This window comes from Papilio polytes, unplaced genomic scaffold (genome assembly GCF_000836215.1).
Source record: "Papilio polytes unplaced genomic scaffold, Ppol_1.0 DF822622.1, whole genome shotgun sequence".
Lineage (NCBI taxonomy): Eukaryota > Metazoa > Arthropoda > Insecta > Lepidoptera > Papilionidae > Papilio > Papilio polytes.
This window is the reverse complement of record NW_013526582.1, coordinates 1,053,197-1,075,934: the sequence shown is the minus strand read 5'-3', so window position 1 is coordinate 1,075,934 and position 22,738 is coordinate 1,053,197. Positions and strand designations below refer to the sequence as shown.

The 22,738-nt window shown below is 33.3% G+C and overlaps 3 protein-coding genes across 3 annotated transcripts; 1 reads left to right on the top strand and 2 right to left on the bottom strand.

Annotated features, from left to right (window-relative positions):
* Positions 1-1,538: 1,538 nt before the first annotated feature.
* Positions 1,539-3,885, bottom strand: LOC106105888 (transcriptional repressor CTCF-like). The gene has a single exon (XM_013286344.1). The coding sequence runs from the start codon at positions 3,650-3,652 to the stop codon at positions 3,110-3,112; it is 543 nt and encodes a 180-aa protein (XP_013141798.1). The 5' UTR covers positions 3,653-3,885; the 3' UTR covers positions 1,539-3,109.
* A 405-nt stretch (positions 3,886-4,290) lies between these two features.
* On the top strand, positions 4,291-7,277 carry LOC106105852 (juvenile hormone esterase-like). Its single transcript, XM_013286308.1, has 3 exons — positions 4,291-4,991; positions 5,493-6,778; positions 7,118-7,277. Exons 1-3 carry the CDS (start codon positions 4,824-4,826, stop codon positions 7,275-7,277), a joined length of 1,614 nt encoding a protein of 537 aa, XP_013141762.1. The 5' UTR covers positions 4,291-4,823.
* A 954-nt stretch (positions 7,278-8,231) lies between these two features.
* Positions 8,232-19,608, bottom strand: LOC106105851 (transmembrane protein 26). Its single transcript, XM_013286307.1, has 9 exons — positions 19,359-19,608; positions 16,300-16,414; positions 15,330-15,489; positions 14,420-14,597; positions 12,389-12,548; positions 11,924-12,051; positions 11,690-11,797; positions 9,071-9,166; positions 8,232-8,654 (listed from the first exon to the last, which is right to left on the bottom strand). The coding sequence occupies exons 1-9, from the start codon at positions 19,559-19,561 to the stop codon at positions 8,573-8,575; spliced, it is 1,230 nt and encodes a 409-aa protein (XP_013141761.1). The 5' UTR covers positions 19,562-19,608; the 3' UTR covers positions 8,232-8,572.
* Positions 19,609-22,738: the final 3,130 nt, after the last annotated feature.

The following is a 22,738-nucleotide window of genomic DNA, read 5'->3' as shown; positions in this document are numbered from 1 at the left end:
GGTACTAATTAGTACATTTTAGGTACATTTTTTTAGTAAGTGGTATAATTTAATTCGCGATGGTACACCCGCCATTTTGACTCTCACTAAAATGGCAATAACCAAATGAGCACAAAACATGATTATAGCCTGTCCATTAAAAAAGTTCAGTGTCGTTTTTTAATCTGTACTCGAACTTTAAGTTTTGGTTTACCTAATCTGTATTTTTTACCGTAATGTCATTTTCATTTTGGTTTGGAGGAAAATGAAATATTCAAAGAACTGTCGAACTTTTCTTGTACAATAACAAAACAATGAGACAAAGATAACTGAATTGTAAATACTAAATAAAAACAACAAAGTATACAATGATGGATAATGTTAACGTAAATTATCAACCAGAGAACTACAACAAGAGTACAACATACGTGCTAAATCTAATTGAACATACCCCAGTTGACAAACATTCAACATCTAAAACACAAAATGTCTTAACCTTCAGTCGCTTCTGTCCTCATTGCAACTTAAACTTCGACAACTTGATCGAATATGATCACCACAACATTGAAATGCACGCGTATAAGAAGCAATTTATGTGTACATATTGTGACTCAGTTTTTCGTCGCCAAGACCATTTAAAAAGGCACGTACAAAATTTGCATTTAAACAGGAAATATTCAAGTTGTCCCGTATGTGATAAAGATTGTAAACGACAAGATGTTTTATTAGAACATATAAAAATGTACCATACATCAAATTCAGATGTATTTCGATGTAGAAATTGTGAATTCCGTTGTCATACTTTGGCTGACTTAGAGAAACATGAGACGACGCATGTGTCGTCAGAGAGACATATATGTCCGCATTGTAATGCAACATTTAAACGCAGAGATCATATGGTGAGGCATGTTAAATCTCAACATTTAAACCAATCAATTGTCTGTCCAATTTGTCCTCAAGTATTTAAACGCAGAGATCATGTTGTAAGACATGTTCGGGAGAAACACAAAATGGGATACTTAAATGGGAAGTTAGTTAAATCTTCAGATGTTATTATATAAGTTTTGTATGTTAGTTATATTTATAAAGATTTATATATAATATTAAAAGTTTAAAATATAATTGGTTTAAGAAAGTTTGGAGTTTTAATTTCTTCTTAAAGTGCCATCTGTCGAGTTTGGCGATCATTGGGACAATTTGCATTTGACACAGCGGCCCTAAAAACTGAATGGGTGTTCTTTCCTAACAACTGGTGTAGGTATTTGAGTCAGGATGTTCTGCCTGCACCTAAATTTGGCTTGCGGAGACGAAAAAAAATAAAATTCGATTTTCATTGTCAGCAACGCAAATACATCATTCCTGAAATCTGGAAGTCTTCTTTTGATATTATACACACTCCAATTTTATTATATGTATTAGAATATCTTGCATTATGATATATTCAACCAAATAAACTAAAAAACTCCAAAAGTATCAAGAAACCTAAACTTTATTTTACCTCTCAGAGTCAAAGCTAGTTAATAATACAAATTATTTATTGTCTTATTTTATTCAAGTTAATTTTCTTAATCTAAATAAAAACTAGATATTTACAAGTAAATTACAACCAAACCATTTTAATTGACGATACAAACTGAGTTTCCACAAATTCATGTTAAGAAAAATACAATTTGCTCTCCTAAACTATTTGACAGATTTTGAAAAACTTTGTTAAAAAATTCTGTTAACAACGGAGAAGGTTACTGCCTTAAAAAATCTAAAACTAAGGGTATTTATAAATTTTAAGGACACTTCTTGCTAAAACTATTTTAAATACAAACTATGTCCAGTATGAGGCCAAAGACATACAAAAAAAACAGAGTAGGCATACTTGTCACTTTACATTTCATTTTTACATGTCAATACTAAGCTTGACAACTGATATATTACCTTTCAGAGAAAGTACCAGTGAAAAAAATTAATTCACATTTCTTAAAATGCATGAGGCACTCTTTGATAGTTCAGACAGCAAAGATGTAAAACCTACATGGATAAAGACAATGGTACAAAAGGGTGCGGAGCTGTCATAATATAGTTCCATTTATAACCACCTTTTTGCCCCATTGTACTCCAGACTAATCTGAAGCACAATGGGGCAAATTAAGCTAATATCTATTGAAACTTTGTGCAAAAACTAATACTGCTGTATTAAACATAAGTACATTATTTATTTTAACTGCCACTCAAAATCGGTCACAACTAAGTGTAGATATTAGAAATTCACTCATTAACAAATTAATTTCAACAACACACATGTAACTCAGCTCAGAATTGGGTTGTTCACATAGAAGTGAACTGTTGAGCTGCTACTCAACAATCTAATCCTTAAATGCATGATGATGCATTTATAAATCAGTATTATCTACCTTATGCAATGGACAACTTTGAAAAATATTTTTTTCCTTTATTTTTCCATTAATTTATGTTTAATTAACTACCTGTTTCAATTTAAGGTATTTAAAACAAAAAAATATAACCTTAAGGGTTAAATTAACTGCTCAACATGATATAACTAATCCAGTAAGCCACCAGTTGTCTTGTAACTTGCAAATCATAGTTTGTGACATAAATCATAACTTCACAAATTTACCTAATTCTTGTGAACCATGAATTGATCTGCAGATCAGTATTTTTAAGTTACCCATGTCTAAAGTTGTTAATAGAGTATTTTAGTTGTACAAAAATAGAAATAGTTAACTGAAATATATGGTAACAACTAAACAGAGTTTTCAGAACTAAAACAATTGTATTTCAAAGAGGATATGTGGGAGAGATATATGTAAGAGTACATACTGTGCACTACTCAGGGGAAAGTATGTATTGTGTTGCAGAGGATATGCTAGAGAGGGCAGTGAATTCAGATAATCAGCTGATGAGATGTATGTAAGAGTACATACTGTACAGTACGCAGGGGAAAGCATGTATTGTGATGCAGAGGATATGCTAGAGAAGGCAGTGAATTCAGATATTCAGCTGATAGAGATGTAAGTAAAGGTACATACTGTGCACACAGTAATAAAGAAAAGGGCAGATTGAGATGTTTTTGTCAATGTTTTGGTAGTGAAAACTCAGTTACATAAAATTACATTAATCATAATCTTTTATGTATCCTACTTAAGTGAGTTTGTAAAGATTTTTTAGCTTTAAACTTAAGAGTACAAAGTTCACATTGATAAGTCACATTTTTAAATGTATGCTTATTTTTAACATGTTTAACAAGTAAATCTTTATTAGTAAACTTCTTCTGACACTTCACACATGAATTTTCATTCATAATTTGCTTTAACTTCATATGTCGACGTAAACAATATCTAGATTTAAAAGTTATCGCACACGTTTCACATTTCGATTTATTTTTTATTTGATGACGCTTTTTATAATGTAGATCTAACAGATTCTTCTTTGTGAAGATAATTTGACACTCATTGCACTCGAAAGTGGCTTCTCTCTGTTGCGCTTGATGATTTGATGTCATGTGTCGGAAAAAATGACTGTTTTGTGTAAATTTAACCCGACAATATTGACAAGTATAAATGAAGCTGCTATCTTCTTTCACTTCTGTACCTTCTTCCTTTTTACGTAAAGCTTGTCTTGTTATACGAATCCTAGGACCACTTTTTGGCTTTTTATTCATAACTGATGTGGTTTTTCTCAATATTTTATTACACGTAAGCACTGTTAGTTTATGTTTGTTGCGAGTTTCACTCAATAATTATAAGTTTATATCATAAATAGTATGTTGTTGTGATAATTATTGTCATATTTCAGCGAAAAATGTGTGTAAATAAACAGTTTTGTCGATTTAAAACAATACAATAAATCGAGAAATTTGACAAACGTCAGAAATGCTTCTGTTTGGAAATGTCAAACTTTTTAACTTTTCTTTATTCCGTTACGACCAGTTGTGACAATTGAAATATTATGCCTTGCATTAATTGTATTTAAAAAGAAAAAAAACTTGTTTTATTTACGTACTTTATTTATTAATAGGTATGTAACAGTGTTGTTATACATTTTTCAAATGTCTGTATCCATTTCAAATACACATACACAATTAAAAAAAACACCAATAAAATGTTTTTTGTTTGTTTTTTTTTATTTACCTAAAAGCCCAATAGAATTAAATAAAACTACTAGAGTGGATTTAGTCACTAAAACATTAAGAAAATAAAATCTGATAAAATTGATAAACGTTTTATATATCTATAACATGTTGCAGTACAGTCACGTACATTTTGTAACAATAACTTTAGCACGTATATTGATATTATAAACAATATTAGATAAAGAAACATTTATGCAATTAAGAGAAATCATTTTGTATAACAAAAAATAGACAAGTGGAAATTTTTCTAACAGGATATAAGCGGCCAAATATCAAAACGACATTTAAATATGGAATAGCGTTTAAAATTTTAAAACGCGGTTGTATTTCAAACTTCGAATTCTTTTAAAATTCAACATCAGTCTGATTGTAATCGGTGCTTACGTAGCGAAGTGTCCATGTTTATTTCAGAGATGTTTTTACTAATGTAGAAAATGAAAATTACAATAATAAAATTGTTAAACAACAGACAATCCAGAAATTAAAACTAACCGGTTGGCAGAAGTTGATTAAAATTGCTCAATTCTTAGACTTTTACAGTATGAAATCACTCAATCAGTATTTATCAAGATTTATACGTAATAATTACGATTACAAACTTAAATTATCTTTAACTTACACGAAATTGTATTGCCAGATTGCTAAAGTATATAAATGATAATTACGCAGACTATATCGCAGTGTAAAAAGAACCAAAGGGATGGTAACACTAAGTGTTTGTGTCATTTTCGCGGTATTGTCTCTGGTTTCCGCAGAAGAAACACTTCAAGTGGAAACCAAGCAAGGGACTGTTGAAGGAAGCTTGTCCAACAATGGATTGTACTACGAATTCCTTAGTATCAGATATGCAGTTCCTGTTAAGTTTAGGGTAAGTGAACAGTGGTAGATCCCGCTTTAACAACTTCGCACGAATGGGTCGAGTCGCTCGGTGCAATACCACGACAGAGGACAGACGTGGAGTGAGATCAATTCCGCGTACAGTCTGATGAGTTCGGTGCCGGAGGCCCAACTTTAGTCCCTATTGCTTCCCACACTTTTTTATGACAAAAGGATGAGAAGAGAACGTGAATTTGAAGGTGGAGGAGACGCATGGGAACGGGCAATCCTCTTTATGTGCGTCTCCTCTCTCGATTAAGAGTAGACAACGCATCCGCTATAGTGAATGTCTATGGGCAGTGGTCGCTTTGCCATTTGGGTGAATTCAGGTGGCCGCTCGCTCGTTTGGCACCTAATAGTTAATATAATAAAAAAAAATCGAATTAAAATTTTTGCTTGACCAGTAACCACAGAGACAGTCGTTAAGGGACAACGTTTCGTCTAATTCTATGCCACTATGTTTTTAATTATTTAACCAATTTCTTTATTCCAGGCTCCGGAAGATCCTCCAACATTCTCGGGAGTATACAAAGCTGATAATCGAGAAGTTCTTTGTCCACAATTCCCAGCCCCGGATCCTTTAGCTTCACCCAGCGATACAGAAGACTGTCTCGTACTAAACATATATTTACCATCACAATTACAAAATACATCCCTTCCTGTTATGGTATTTCTCCACGGTGGTGGATTCGGTGTCGGCTCTGGATCTTCTATCTTCTATGGTCCTCAGTATTTAATCAGCCACGGTGTTATCGTTGTTACTGTTAATTACAGATTAAATGCATATGGATTCCTTAATTTGGGTATAAAAGAAGCACCAGGGAATGCTGGACTAAAGGATATTAGAGCGGCTTTAAGATGGATCAAAGATAATATATCCAACTTCTTCGGAGATCCTAATAATGTGACTGTTTTTGGTGAAGGCAGTGGCGGTTTGGCGGCTATTTATCTAACTATGTCTGAATCTACTAAAGGTCTATTCCATCGTGTTATATCAGAAAGTGGAACACCTTTCGCGCCGCAGTCTTTCGATGTTAACCCTTTGAATACCGCTATCAAAATCGCGAAGACTTTAGGAGTTAACACAAAAGACCCGTATGATTTATACGAACTGTACTCTGAGGCGGAAGTTTCTAGAGTTGAAGAAGCAATAGGAAAACAAATGAACGCCCAATCAGTCTTCTTACCAACACTGGAGAAAGTATTCGATGATGAAGAACCATTTTTATTAGACACTCCATTTAGTATACTTTCTACTGGCAAAGTAATAAGCCCTGTTCCAATGATAATTGGTCTAAATACAGTTGAAGGGTTGACAAGTACACTGGATTATAATACGATAAGTAGTCAAATGGACAGAATAAAGAACGAAGATTATTCAGCATTAGATCAAAGAAGTTTAAAAGTACCCTCAGAAGACCGTATAGAACTCCGAGATACTTTGAAAGATACTTACTTTGTCAACACCACTACTGATGAGGCTGTTCTTGGCGGCATTATTAATCTAAATACCGATTTTTCTTACGTAGGACCAATGTCTTTGTTTACTAACTTATACACTAATAGTACAGGGTTGCCAGTATACGCGTATATATTCAATTATTTGGGTAACAGGAATTTAGGCAGAATTCTAACGAATAGTAGTTTAGAAGCGACTTCTAATAGGGACGATTTGTTTTATATTTTTGAATTAGAACGATTGCCCTTACCAATGGATGAAGAGGATGCCAGAATGGTTACATTTATGACAATGATGTGGACAAATTTCGCTAAATATGGGTAAGTGTTTTAGTAATACAAAGCGGGTGCACACCTTTGACTATTGCACAAATGTTGTGCGATTGTCGATTATTTCGCAGCCAAATAAACTGATTACTCGCACAACTAACCATCGAGTAGTGTGCGCACCTCCATATAAGTTCATCGGAATCAGATAGAAATCAAAGCGGGACTACACAAACATCCTTCTATATAAACTTTCGCATTTATAATAGTTAGAAGCAAGATTACTAAATACTGCTGATAAATTATAGTTAATTTTATTTAATTTAGTGCATGAAATTATTAATTAGTAATTACTAAATGTTAAGAATAAAAAGTACTACAATTATTTTCCAGATCACCCACACCAGAAACGAACAACGGCGAGTGGGTACCTTATTCCCACCACTTGGCTATTGACTTAGAACCTCAGTATGTGTCGGAACTCACGCCTGAGCGGGCGTATTTCTGGCGGAGTATTTATTATAAATACGGTGCAGAAATACCTACTGATTAGAAGTGTTATATTAGATCCTATTGTTAATTTATTTTATTTAAATGAGAATAAATCGGTATAACTAATGTGAAAAGAATTTTATTCAAAACACGTTCCTGATATTCCCTTAAATTATTAAAATCTTTACCTTTGAGTGAAAAACATCAGGAAATCGATTGAAATCTTAATAAAAAATTAGATTAAAAATAAATAACATCATTGATTAACATTTATTTTATTAGAAATCTACGGATTTTTTTATAACATTTATATATTTGTGCATTATTTCGCTAAATATAAATAAAACATATCAAATACTCTGTTCAATAACCTATAACAATTAATTTAGTAAAAAAATTGTCTATGGTATTTCACATTTGGTACAAATATATTTTTTTATTAACAAAAAAATTTAAAATTAACGGTTTTCTATTTTCAAATGTTTATTTTCGAAAAGAAAGATAATCTACACGAAAAGCTTTATTTAACGGAAATATTGTAAACATTTAAAAAAATATTAACAAACAACAGCTTTTATCTACTTTTTTTTATACATAAATATCTGTCGTAAGAAAGTAGAAAATTCTTTAATAATTTATAAATCCTAAATCCTTCTAAAAATTACTACACAAGGCATTTTGAAGGCACTAGATTGTACATTATTTCTTTAATTACATTTCACTACCAAAATAATTCTAGAAAATCGTGCATAGCACAAATCCGATTAAAACAGTGCTATTTTACTGTCGTCTTAGTTTTTATACACTAGTTTTCAATAATTTTATGAATCTTGAGTTCCCCGAGGATTATAGGCATAAAATACACATTAGTAACAAAAACCTTGACATCCAAAAATATGTCAAACAAATATCTCTTTCCTGCGGTTGTTAGTTCTCTTAGAAAATATGTAAAATCTACATATAACTAAGCAATATCTTAAATACAACATTTGAAGAAAGTGTTTGTTAAATAGTTTTAATTTTTAAATACTTTAAATAATTATTAAATAAGCGTAAACAAATAATGCACTATTAATACTGCTACTTTTCTAATAAAAGCTATAACTTTAAGCAAAATCTATATAAATCTAACAATATTATATCCTCCCGACGAATTTACCAAAAAAACAACGGCATTATTTCAATGGCAACACCGTAACCATAGACAAAGAACCAAACTTTTACTTTCCATGTTCAAGAACAACTGTCACTTTCACTCTCGCTACTGACCTGCTTTTTCTTACTCTTTTTCTCTTTGCGTCTGTCTTCTTTTTTCTCTCTATGCTTGTGCGGACTCTCCCGCCTTATCCGATGATGTCAAATGCCGGAGTCGTCGGTTGTATGGTGAATGTTGTTAAGAGATTCTTCGGAGGAGTTTGCTTTTTGTTTCTTCTTTTTACTGAAATATTATTTTTAGATTAATATAGTTAGTTACACTTATTGCAGAGTAAAACGATTGTCAGTCTAACTCCCTTAAAAAAGTAACTTTTTGGTTATACGAATAGTGCTGTACCACTATTTAAAAACTTACGAAAATATTAACATCAAAATAAAGAGATCCTTGAGAGAAAAGATTTGTATTTTTGTAAATGTGAAACTAAGTATATACACACATTACTAAACTGTTTTCAAACATTTTATACCATAAAAAAGTACATTACCACTTAGGGACTATGTTTTTTTTTTTTTAATATAAAGAAGCCCTGAGCAAAAGCAAGTCAAATAACAAAATGCCCAATTGAAAGATTAATCTAATGTAATGCATTTAATATACGAAGTATTTCGTTATAAAAGGTAATAAAAACTCATTCTTACCCTTTCTTCTTCTCATTCTCTACTCCGACTTGATCTTGGAAGAGTTTCGTCAACTCCAATTCTTTAATTTCATCTGTATTCGTTAGAATAATTGCTCTGTAAAAATAAAACATCGTCATGTTTCCTACATTATTGTACTCATTATCATCTTCCTTCTTATTCTTCTCCCGTTAGCGCAACAGGTTTTTGTCCTCCATAACTCTATCATACGTCATCTCAGTCATCACTCCCTTCTTGATCATGTCACCTTCCACTCCATCCATCTCTTTTTTTTTATATATAACATAAGGTGGCAAACGAGCAAGCGGCCACCTGAATCCGCCAAAATGGTAACGCGACCGCTGCCCATAGACATCCGATTGCAGATGCGTTGCCTACCCTTATCCGACAGAGGAGGAGACGCGCATAATGAGGATATTTCCTTCCTATGCATCTCCTCCACCGTCAAATCCACTTCCTCTTCCCATCCTCTTCTTTTAAAAGAGTGGTAAAGAAAAAGGGACTTAAATTAGGCCTCCGGCACCACACTCATCAGACAGTACACGGAATTGCTTCCATTTCACGCCTGTCTTCTGTGTGGTCGTGGTAATACTATGGTATTACTGGTGACGTGCCGGCGTATTCGTGCTAAGATGTTAAAGGGGGCACTACCACTGTAAAAATCGCTTTCTAAGTTATGTATTTTCTCTGTTTTCTTTCTGCTTAGGCCCTAAGTTTCTTAGCCTGATGTAAAATAGCTTATCAACATTATCATCATCATCCTTATGTCAAATAGCTTATATGTAACTTTACTTAATATTTTTGCTTTAAAATGCAAAAGGTATTTTTTAAAATTCGATCAAACATCCCTGAGATTAGAGCAAACTTTTTAAACACACCTTATTGTAACAGAAATAAAAGAGGAAAGAGACAGAAAATCTAACAAGATCTGATACTTTTCTACGTATTTTAAAAATCAAAGCGTACAGTATGTAAAAAATACTGAGCTTGTTAGCGACAGGGCCTGAGCCACTCCTTGCCAAAACTTTTAAAAAACTAACCCCACTAGGAAAATGTAAAGAAACGGAAGGAATAGTGATTCCTTCCGTTTCTTTACAATTTCCTAATATTATTGCCGTTTTAAATAAGAATAAATTGTATTGATAATCACAGACTAAAAAAAAAACTTTTAAGAATGCAGAATTTATCAAAATAGTCAAAAACCTAACACTATTAACTACAAAATTACTTATTCTGTGGCTCGAGTTCGGTGGAACCATTAAATTCACTGCAGAGTCATATATACATACAGCTAATACAAACAGACAGGTCATCCCGTCGATTGTGGCCCTCGACGGCCGAGGCCACACCTTTCGTACTAGTGATGTGAAAACATTTTCTATCGATAAAAAACATTTGCCTGTCTTATATGTAATGACACCTTTTTATGATGTAATATTTCACGAAATCCATTGTTTCTATATTTTTTTTATTTAGAGACTTCATTTGGATTTTGTTTAATTTATAGTTGATTCTTATACCACGGTGTGACATATTTTTTAGTTCACATTATTATTTGTAAAAAAAAAACCTTATTCCTAACTTTTCTCTTTTACTGAAGTCATATCGAAATCAGACAATATTAGAATACGGTGACATCGGATTTAAAACATTTAAAATTACAAATAGTGAATTTATTACAGATATCGATAAACAATGTTCTAATATTGTCACATCACTAGTGTCGTTTCATTTGTTACGTTCCAAGGTGACAACCCTCCTATACACAGTTTTGTAAATAAAATGCTGCCCAAAACGAAACGTTATTTTGCTTATTTCAAGTATTCATTTTATTATTATTACGAAATTAGTTTGCCCTACTAGTCAACACGAGACACGAAAACAGCTAAAGGCAAGTCTTGTCTACAAACAAAACAGAAAGTAAATATTTATGTGCGAAAATGTAAACAACTAACAATCAGATTTGAATAATTCTTTGTGCATTTAAAACTCTAATCTTATCTTACTAATATTATAAATGCGAAAGTTTAGATGGTTGGATGGATAGATGGATGGATGGATGGATGGATGGATGGATGGATGGATGGATGGATGGATGGATGGATGTTTGTTAGCGTTTGTAGCCTAAACGGCTGAACGGATCTCCATGAAATTTGGCACAGGTTTAGAGCATAGTCTGGAAGAACACATAGGCTACTTTTTATCCCGGGAATAGTTACGGTTCCCGTGGGATTCATTAATTTAGTTTCTTAATGTTTACTCGATCATTCTGCAACGGTTCAACATATCTTATTGAAATTTGGCACAGATATAAAACAAAGTCTAGAGTACACATGGGATAACCTTCATCCCCGAGAAATGTCCGGTTCCCGAGGGATACGTAGCTTTTTGTAATTTACATAGTTTGTATGTTTTCTAATACCACGCGTACGAAGTCGCGGGCAACAGCTCGTTACTAAATAATCAGTAGGAGACAAATGAAACACAAAAAAACAAGAGTAAATTGACAATTAGGTCATTTAGAAAAGTATAGATGCAACCGGAGTACGAAAGTAAGACAAAAAAAGTCTTATGTTTAATTAAATTTAATAATATCTATGGATATAGATAAAAAATTACCTAATTCTCCCGCCATCTACTCTTTCTTGTCGTCTCGGGTCGCTGATGACAGAGACAGAAGTTTCACCTATTTCATGTCTCTTTTTATGTTTTCTTGGTTTGCTATGTCTGTAAAAATAAATAAAATCAGATAATGTTAAAAAATATGATCACTTTTTAAATTTATTTATTCATAATATAACGTTATTTTAATTAAAATTAACTAATGTTTAATTTAGAATCTTAATTGCTCACGTCCGTTTCTTGTCCTGCTCTTTACTTTCGGATTTGTGTTTCCGTCTCTTTCTGTACACAGAGCCAGTTCCTTCTTCAACGGTTTCCAAATGTAACACGTACAGTCGGTATATTTGCAGCAAAATAACCTACATCAATGAATTTTGATAAAACCTTAACATTTCAAACTATTTGAAGTAACTTAAAACACTAGTGACAATGTAGGCAATGTAGAGATACAAGGTTTTTCGATCCGGTTGGTATAAGACAAATTGAATTATGACTCCTTCATTTCATTGTCAAAAAACTAACCATAACAAAATCTTCGTACTGTAACTGTATATCATTTTTTTTGTATTATTTACATTATATTTCTTGATTAAAAAACCGATGGACCGGCCAAACATCCTTGCTTGACTATAAAAGTCCAAACTACCTTGCCCCTGCCGTATAAAAATAGCAAAATCTTGAATCTGAAGAACTCACCAACGTATTCTTGCAGGTGAAGAAAATATTCATATAATTAATAATTTTGTAATGCGCTATAATTAACAACCTAAATGCAAGAAATGGTGCATCTTGTAATGCTATATTCATTATTATAGCGCACACTTCTATTGAACAACAACACGCACGGCTTGAATTCCTGTGGGGATTAAATTAAATTGCATTAATTTTGTGTCTTAACTTTATGTAATTTGCAATAAGTGTGAAGACAATTTTAACATTTATAAGAACGTAAATCATAGCGTGGTGGAAAGCACAGCGTGAACGGAACAGATGTTAAGTGTTGAAACTCGGTTTTTGTGCTATTTGAAGATCTTTATATTCCCAAAAATTTGTTTCAATTACATTTTAAATAATATATACATAACCGAATGTTATTGATATTTTTATAAACGTTCCAACTAAGTTGTAGGGTTGTTAGGTTCACAATAATCTAATGGCAGATATCGAACACATCACCGTGTCTTCAACCATTACGCTATAGTCCCACACCTTAATGTCGGAAAAAAGTACAGTCAGCTGCATAGATATGAGTACATTTACAAAACTTTCAAACTTTATAGGACTTTGGTTAAAGATATTTTACATAAAAGTGTCTATTTTTAAATACATAACTAACTGTTGCTCGCGACTTTGTCCATGTGAAATTATATAGCTTATGTTACACAGCGATAACGTAGCTTTTTAATGGTGAACGAATTTGAAATCGGCTCAGTAGATTTTGAGTTATTTCAATACATCCAAAAATACAAATATTTCGTGTTTATGTTAGTATATATGTAGATTTATGTAGCCGACTGTACATAATGACCATGAAAATAGACAATCACTAGCTTTTGCCCGGGACTCCGTCATCATGGAATTAAAAAAATCAAAAGTAAGTAGCCTAAGTGTTCTTCCAGACTAACCTCTACATCTATGCCAAATTTTATACAGATTCGTTCACAAGTTTAGGCTACAAACTCTTACAAACATCCATCCATATAAACTTTCGCATTAATATTAGTAAGATATAGAGTATGGAAGATTTATGTAAGCGGCTGTACATAATGACCATGAAAATAGATAATCATTGGGGCACCTTCTCTATGTTGAAGTTACTGGCAACTAGCGTCGTGAGATAAATGAAGAATAAAAGTTTAAAAAAAATAAAAAACAACAAACAGACGAATTGAGTACCTCCTTGTTTTGGGAAGTCGGTCAAAAATAGAACGAATAACAGAGAGATTCGAATTGGGTTTTTGACGGATGTTTTAGTTTTTTATGTAATTTTTTTTCCTAAAATGTATTATTTGTAAGAAATGAAGTTTTTTTGCTAGTTTCCACAAAGTATTTCCATTGCCCAAATACGCATACAACTGTAAATACATTCAATATACATACATAAATACACTCTCTCTTTTTGTTTGTCTAAATAAGATAGATTAGTTTGATAAATGACGCATATGAAGTATCGAATTCAATTTATATCATACAAATGTCATACTTAATAGACAGGTATCGTAGTGACGAAACACGCAGCGAACAATTATGAACTATCGATATTCGGTTTAAATAATTATCAAACTCGACTAAATTATTATTTTCTTTTTCACTAATTTAGAGGACAATTCTAGTATTGATTATAGTATAGAGAATTTAGCGATGACAGAAATAATAGCGAAATCCAATTCGATTACGTACGGCTGTAGTAGTAATAAACATTTATTCGTTCTCATTATTTGTTATGGTCATTATTAATTTGAGAAAACAGTGTTTGTTTTATTTCATAAGTTATAACTATAAATCTATCGATCCCAACTTCTATAAGAATAAAAATCGATAAGATTCATGACTGATTACACAACCCATCCCTACTAAATTTGAAATTAATTGTCAAACTAATCTAAATTATTTACACACTATAGTTAACTATATTTTTTTTTCAATATGGTGAGGTGTTTTATATTTCTGGTCAGTGTTTAATGATGTGCTTGTATGAAAGCGGGCGTGCGTCATAATTGTACGTACATTTCAGACCTATGTGCGGTGCCCCTGGTCTTCCTCGATTTGGTCGCGGTCAGGACCACCGTAAACTGCACCAGAGACCACGACCAGATGGCCAGGGTTAGCAGGACCAGGACCTTCTCGGTGGCCACTTTCTCGTCTTTGAACGAATCAAAGAACTCGATTATATCGGCAGCGGTACCTGTTGAGAAATATTCATACCGTGTTAAAAAACATAAAATAAAACAGATAGGAAAAAATTGCTATGCGAAAATGGGACAAAAGCGAAAAAAGCAATAGCAAGACCATATCAATATATATATTTTTTTTATATATATTATAAGGTGGCAAACGAGCAAGCGGCCTGAATCCACCGAAATGGAAAGCGACCGCTGCACATAAACATCCGCAATTGCAGCGCTGCCTACCCTTCATTGACGGAGGAGGATACCCACAAAAAGACATTTCCGCTTCCTATGCGTATCCTCCACCGTAAATCCACTTTCCCTTCCCATCCTTTCCTCTGAAGAAAAGGGTGGAAAGGGAAAGGGACTAAAATTAGGCCTCCGGCACCACACTTATCAGACGAAATGCGGAATTGCTTCCACTTCACGTCTGTTTTCTGTATGGTCGTGGTATTACACCGGGCGAGCTGGCCTACTCGTGCAAAGATGTTAAAGCGGGCTCTACCACTGTAGAGATGAATGGATGGATGGATGTTTGTTAGAGTTTGCAGCCTAAACGGCTGCACGGATCTCGATGAAATTTGGTATAGATGTAGAGGATAGTCTGGAAGAACACATAGGCTACTCACTTTTTTAATTTTACGCGGACGGAGTAGCGGATGAAAGCAAGTAAAATAAAATGTTATAATGTCATGCGGATGAACACGGGAATAGTTAATATATCAAAACATCTCGTAAGTATCACTCACCTATGTAAACTAGTAACAATTGACTGAGCTGATCTCTCGTCAGATCTCCTTTAGGTAACAACCAGCGACCCACAATCAGTGTTAACATCAAAAACTGCTCGATAAGAGTTACCCACATATCCGTAGGAATCTTGGTAGCACCGGGTATAGGGAGACCAGGCTATAGAAAAGAAAATGATTTTGTTTAATAATGAAAGGGGGTAAACGAGTGACGAGAACACCAAGGTGGTCAACGACGCCATAGACATCCGCATCACCAGAGGAACTACAGATACGTTGCCTGCCTTTGAGGCTATAGGCGCGCTTCTTGAAGGTCCTTAAGTTGTATTGGTTTGGATATACCGCCGAGGATACATTGCACAACGCGGCTGTGCAAGCCAGAGAGTTCAGCGGAAACCGCACGGTTTTGGAATGCCAGCCAACGAGATGGTAAGGATGGTAGCTATCGTATCGTCCAATGACGAAAACTTAAAACTATAACATTTTGGCAGGGAAGGGAAGGTGTAGTCACGATGTATTTCTTTTCTACCCCCTTATAAGTCAATTAAAGGTACAGTCGAGGAAATGCGCGGTGTCAACAAGACAAATTCTACCTCTCCCTACAAATAAGTCATTTGAGCAGTGAGTGCAAACGAAGGGATAATAATAAAAGGAAACTAGCCATAAGCTGCGTTGTATTTGTTTTTGTTCCGAATCTCGTTTTAAAAACTTCCAATGATTGTAGCTTTAAAGGGTGTACCCTGCCAGTTTCCCAACTGTAAGTAACGCTATTAAAATAATTAATTTTATAATGCACTTCGATATTCTATCAAAATGAAAAACCCATTTATTCATTTGCCTCAATAATAGTTTTATTTCGTTTGTTTTGGTACGCTTTATCTACAGTAAGATATATCTATCTCTTTCGTGTAACGAAAACATAAACGTGACGTCAAACGTTTCAAGGTAATTTAGGTAAATTGATACTTACCTCTATAATTGTAACGTTGGCTATCTTTTGCAGTCTCAGGTCTACTTTGTGTAGTTCTAGTAGCCATATCGCTGGCACCACCAGACCCAAGTAGATGAAGACGGATGGGCAGAACCTGTGTTAAAACCAGCTTTAGTACGGATAGTTAAACACTAGTCTATCTGGTTACATCTATATTAATATTAGGCATAAACACACACTACTTCGTCGCGTAGGATGTCAGCAATTACAGCATATTTTTCAATATTTTTTTTCTTTAATAAAAAGCCCTTACACGCTTTAGGCTTTATTTTGACGTTATTCAACTTAGAGGGTAAATAAATTGGAAAACTTCATGAGGGAACAGGACCATAAACTACAAGGTGCCAATATTAATGAAACAAGGTTATTGTGGTAACTGTAATTTTGATATTTAAAATTGAGAATTTGACTAATGAAGAAGCCGCACGGAAACAGGTAGTATAGTCTTACTAATATAAATGTGAAAGTTTAGATGGATGGATAGATGGATGTTTGTTAGCGTTTGTAGCCTAAACGGCTGAACGGATCTCCATAAAATTTGGAACAGGTTTAGAGCATAGTCTGGAAGAAAACATAGGCTACTTTTTAACCCGGAAATAGTTACGGTTCCCATGGGATTCATTAATTTAGTTTATTAATGTTTACTCAATCATTCTGCAACGGTTTAACATATCTTATTGAAATTTGGCACAGATATAAAACAAAGTCTGAAGTACACATGGGATAAGCTTCATCCCCGAGAAATGTCCGGTTCCTGGGATACGTAGCTTTTTGTAATTTATATAGTTCGTATGTTTTTTTAATACCACGCGGACGAAGTCGCGGGCAACAGCTCGTTACATTATAAAGAGGAAACATTTGTATTTTTGCATGTATTGAAATAACTCAAAAACTACTGGGCCAGAATAACTGTATAGATTTAGATGTTACAGAGATTACAGTATAAAAGATATTGACTATTAAATGATTGGTTTTTTTGACCGACTTCCCAAAAGAAGGGGGTAACTCAATTCGTCTGTATGTTATTTTTTATTTTTTTTATGTAAGTTATGGCATAATTCCACCGCTAGTGGACCGATTTTGATAATACTTTTTATGCCTGCAGGTGGGTCCCATTTTTTTGTTTGATTTTTGGAGTCTTTAATAAAACTAATTCAACATCTATACGAGGGTACTATTTGATATCTTAATAGTTAACAAGGTGCGGCAGAGAAATGTTGACTCAGTGTGCCCACTAATGACATCCGGTTCCTGTCATAAAAGATGGCGCTGTCATCGCGGACAGTTTTAGCAAATTACATAATTATACCGTCACTAAAAAAAGCCAACACAATATAACGCCATTTTACAAACATATTTAAATTATTATATTTCACAATCTCAAAAAATATACCCTTCAGTCCAAATTTTTTAACCTAACAATCTTACTAATATTATAAATGCGAAAGTTTAGATGAATGGATGGATGGATGTTTGTTAGCGTTTGTAGCCTAAACGGCTGAAATTTGGCACAGGTTTAGAACATAGTCGGGAAGAACACATAGTCTACTTTTTATCCCGGGAATAGTTACGGTTCCCGTGGGATTAATTAATTTAGTTTTTTAATGTTTACTCGATCATTCAGCAACGGTTCAACAAATCTTATTGAAATTTATCACAGATATAAAACAAAGTCTGGAGTACACATGGGATAAGCTTCATCCCCGAGAAATGTCCGGTTCCCGGGATACGTAGCTTTTTGTAATTTAAATAGTTCGTATGTTTTCTCATACCACGCGTACGAAGTCGCGGGCAACAGCTCGTTTTAACATAAATTGTTGCTTTATATATGCATAGTTTTTTTTTTAATTGTACTGTATCGTCTTTTATTTTATACCCTTCAATTATTTTCACATCTGTTTGTTATTTAATGCAAAGTTTAGCTTTCCACGTCGCTGGTCATTCATAAAGCCCTTAAATGTCAGTCTAACGGGGTGACAATATAAAAGGTCGAACAGAACAAAAGTATTTAAATATACTGTGATATTAAGAAAAAGGCGCGAAAATTAACGGGAATAATCTGCTCTTCGTATCTGAATCCACTCCCTTCTTAAGCATATCCTCTTTCACACAATTACATTCTTCGGCCGTCTTCTACCTTTGTAGCCATCCACATGCATTCGTAACACTTTCTTGTTTATGTCCTCATCCTAACGAGTAGAAATATGAAAAACTGGCTGTTCCCGTGCGACTTTATCCGCCTAAAATTATGAAAATTTTATTTTGTGTCAAATTAATGTGACATGTGTCAAATTATCAATTGCAAATGTCAAAATGACATGACATGATGACAAACCTTGGCAACCTTTTTTCCTTGATATTGGCAGCAACTTATAGTCTCTTTCCCACATTAGGGTTTTTTTTCAAAATATTTACCCCCTAAGTTTAATGGCGTGAAATATAAAGCCTAAAGCGTGACTGTGTAGGGCCTTTTATTAAAAAAAAATATTCAAAAATATGCTGTAATTGCTGACATGTTAGGCAACAAAGAAGTGTTTGTTTACGCTTTATTATAATAGTACAGATACAACTTCAAAAAGGAGGAGGTTGTCTTATCTATACTAAAATTATAAAGAGGGAAAACTTTGTTTGTAATGAATAGGCTCAAACTACTGGGCCGATTTTATAAATTCTTTCACCGCTAAAAGGTTATCTGTGAGTAACATAGGTTATGTTTATTAATTTCTTCTTTTTATTTCAACGGAATGAAAGGCACAATTTTATGAAAATTATTCTGGAAAAACACTTAAGCTACTTACTACGTTTTTCAATTCCAGGGACGGAGTCTCGATCGAAAGCTAGTTATGAATAATATACGTAGATCTATTTTTCTATTTCTATATATTTTGTGTTCCTTCTATAATAATGATAATTTTATTTATATTATTTGTATGAATATATTCGTTTTATAAGTAAATAATATCACAAAGTAATTGCGTTTTATTTTTTAACCATGTTTGTTGTTAAAATTAATTTAAAAACTGCGTATATATACTTACCATTTCCACTCTTGATTGTCTTTTATTGTGAGAGTAAATACACCTTCAAGTATTAATAACAATATGGGTGACGCTAAATACCAATATTCTATACTGTGTTTGAACACCGTTACTTGCCAGATAGCAATTATACCATGGCAAGCAAACACCAATCTTGTTATAACAGCTTTTATTGTAGCTAAAACTTTACCCACATTCGCCATTTTGTTTTTTATTTAATTATAAATGCAACTCTGTACTTTTGAATAAAGATTTTTAATTCCTACCCTGTATTTTGACAGTTATTTTTTTAATTTAAATAAAGACACAGGTTTTATAGTTGTACAGAAAAAGAATTGTGATTTATCGATTAAAGGATTTAAAAAAATTATCAATAATAATTGAGTTGTGTAAATTTAAATTATGTTATTATTGTTGTTTTAAACATTTTTATTTTTGGAAATCCGACCTTTTTTTTACACATTTCATCACGATTTTAATTATATTTTTACTTTAAAACAAACTTTAAAATAAACTTTTTGTCCAACAAATTGAAGTGTTGCAAAAGAAATCCCGTAACTGACTGAAAAGGAAAACGGGATGTCCTCAACACTACACAAATTGATGTAAAACGACAATGTATAGAATTCGTTATACATTGCTTCATTCCTTGCACATTAAAATCAAACTAGTGGACATAAACAGCAATGTACATCAATAATTCTTCACAAACGAAAATTGTCCGTTTTCGTTGCGCGCGCAAAATTCCTCATAAGCCAATCACAGACACCTCAGAAAAAGGGCTTGGGATAATCACAATTTTACCCTTACGTCCATATAATCAGCAAATAAATCTTATTGCGAAGCCATAAGTTTGCTTTTCGAGTGTATTCGTGTGTTTAGAGGTTAATTTTGTTATTGGTAGGCAATTGCAAAGGCAGGGCAACAAAGCTTAGGGGTTATACTCAATCACGTAAATAGACATGACTTGACTCATCGGGTTGTAAAGGTTTAGCCACACTAACTGGAAATACGAGCAATTCTAAAAAATACAGTAGAACCCGCTTAATACGACCACGTTAAAGACACTTTCACTCATAATACGCTTTCACGTTTTAGGCGCGTTTTTAATTCGGTCGGTTTATACCATAATATTAATGAGCGGCTTATTTGGGCTTAACATAGGTTATTTGCAACGTTATTTTAAGTGTTAGTGGCATGGATACAGGTTAGGTAATTGGGTACAGTAACCGAAAACGTTGTTCTACTGCAAATTAAGTAAGCATTGCAACAAAAGAGAAGATTCCTAATTGGGCAGATGATGGAAAATCCTTAATCCACTTCAGAGATCAATTAAACATAGCCTTGCCAGGATAAGATTTGGCAACCCGGTTACATGTTTAAAAAATGTGCTCTTTCACGTAATCTAGGTTTCATCAGGAAAGCAAATGAGGGTAGTAAAAACGCTTTGTATCCTAGTTAACGCTTATTATCTAGACGTGATTTAAATTATCACAAGAATTTTTTTTTTATAGCATAAGGTGGCAAACGAGCAAGCGGCGCCAAAATGGCGAAGCGACCGCTGCCCATAGACATCCGCAATTACAGATGCGTTGCCTACCCTTATACGACGGAAGAGGAGACGCACATAAAGAGCATATTTCCCCTTTCTATGCATCTCGTCCACCGTCAAATCCACTTCCCCATCCCAACCTCTCCTTATAAGAAAAGGGTGGTAAAGAGAAAGGGACTTAAATTAGGCCTCCGGCACCACACTCATCAGACGAAACACGGAATTGCTTCCATTTCACGCCTGTCTTCTGTGTGGTCGTGGTATTACACCGGGCGTGCCGGCCCTGCAGTGCTAAGATGTTAAAGCGGGCACTACCACTGTTAGAATAATTAACAGATTTGTGTCTAAATTTGAAAAAAAAAGCTAACATTTGACCGTTAAACAATTGTTAATTACAATTTAAGCATGAAATTACTTCTATCCTAACGTAATTTGTTACTGATAAGATGTAATTGAAAAAAATCGTCTTTAAGACTAGCTTGTCCTTTCAATCGTAATTCGATTCCTTCACAATGAAGACAATTTTAACTTCGTATTTGCTAATAATCTTATGTAAGTATAAATGTTATAAAGAGGCAAGATTTGTAGTTTTTTTTGTAAGAGAATAGAACAAACGAGCTGCGGGAACAAAGAGGTGGTCAACGACGCCCATGGACATCAACACCAGAGGAACTACAGATGCGTTGCCTTTGACGCTGTAAGCTCGCGTCTTGAAGGACCCTAAGTCGTATCGGTTTGGAAATACCGATTTTGTATGTATTGAAATAACTCAATAACTAATAGGCCGATTTAAAAAATTCTTTTACTATTAAAAAATTTTTATTTTTATTTTATTTATTTTATTTACTATTAAAAAGCTACATTACTGCTGAGTTATATAGGCTATAGTGTTGTAAGTAGGAATTTGGTATTTTTATCTAACTAGCAGAATGGTAAAGGGTTTTTTGTACTCTGTTTCATCAATAGAAACTTTTTTAATCCGTTTTTTTTTTCAGTTATCAACCATGTTTTCTCAAATCGAAGAGAACTTGATAATTTTATTAAGCGTATACAAAAACGGGTCGGCAAATATCCACCGATACTTGATGTCAGTGAAGAAATAACTACAAGAAAGACATTAGAAAGAGAAACTGTCAGTGAAGAATTGGAAAAATTAATCGGACGAGCCGGAGACGACGAAATTATGAACTACGATATAGATGATGCGGTATTAAGAAATGATTTCTCATAACTATAACTTCGATATTTTTAAATATTAAAAATAAACATCAACGCATCTCATTTTAATGTTTTTATTTAACACCGAAAGAAAACAAAGTTTACAGTAACGACAAATTGCCATACATGGCGGCCATTTTGTGTTTTTAATTTTAACTTTTTAATTGACTTCAAAAAGAGGGGGGTTCACTATTCGTCTTTTTTTTTACCTCTTATCTAAAGATAAATGTAAAGTAATATAAGGGCAGATAATGTATAGTTTGGGTTTATACATGCTTTTATTGTATTTTGTACTCTGTATTTGATGAATAAACAAAAAAAAATTAAGAATATTTTTTTCCGAATATATTTTACGCTAAATGTTCAAAAAAAATTAAACCAACGCCATCTGTGACACAACAAACACACTAAGGTAACATTTTGCAGGTAATTTTCACTTTAAACTTTTAAAATACATAACCAATTTTATTCCTATTACCTCTTATTACAGCAATTTCTTTAAGAAAAGTTATTGAAAATGTTATATGAAACAATGCAATTGAAGCTCCCAAATTTTTCGCTGTCAAAGTGACATTGTTAGGTCACATATTATATGACTGCTGTTAGATCC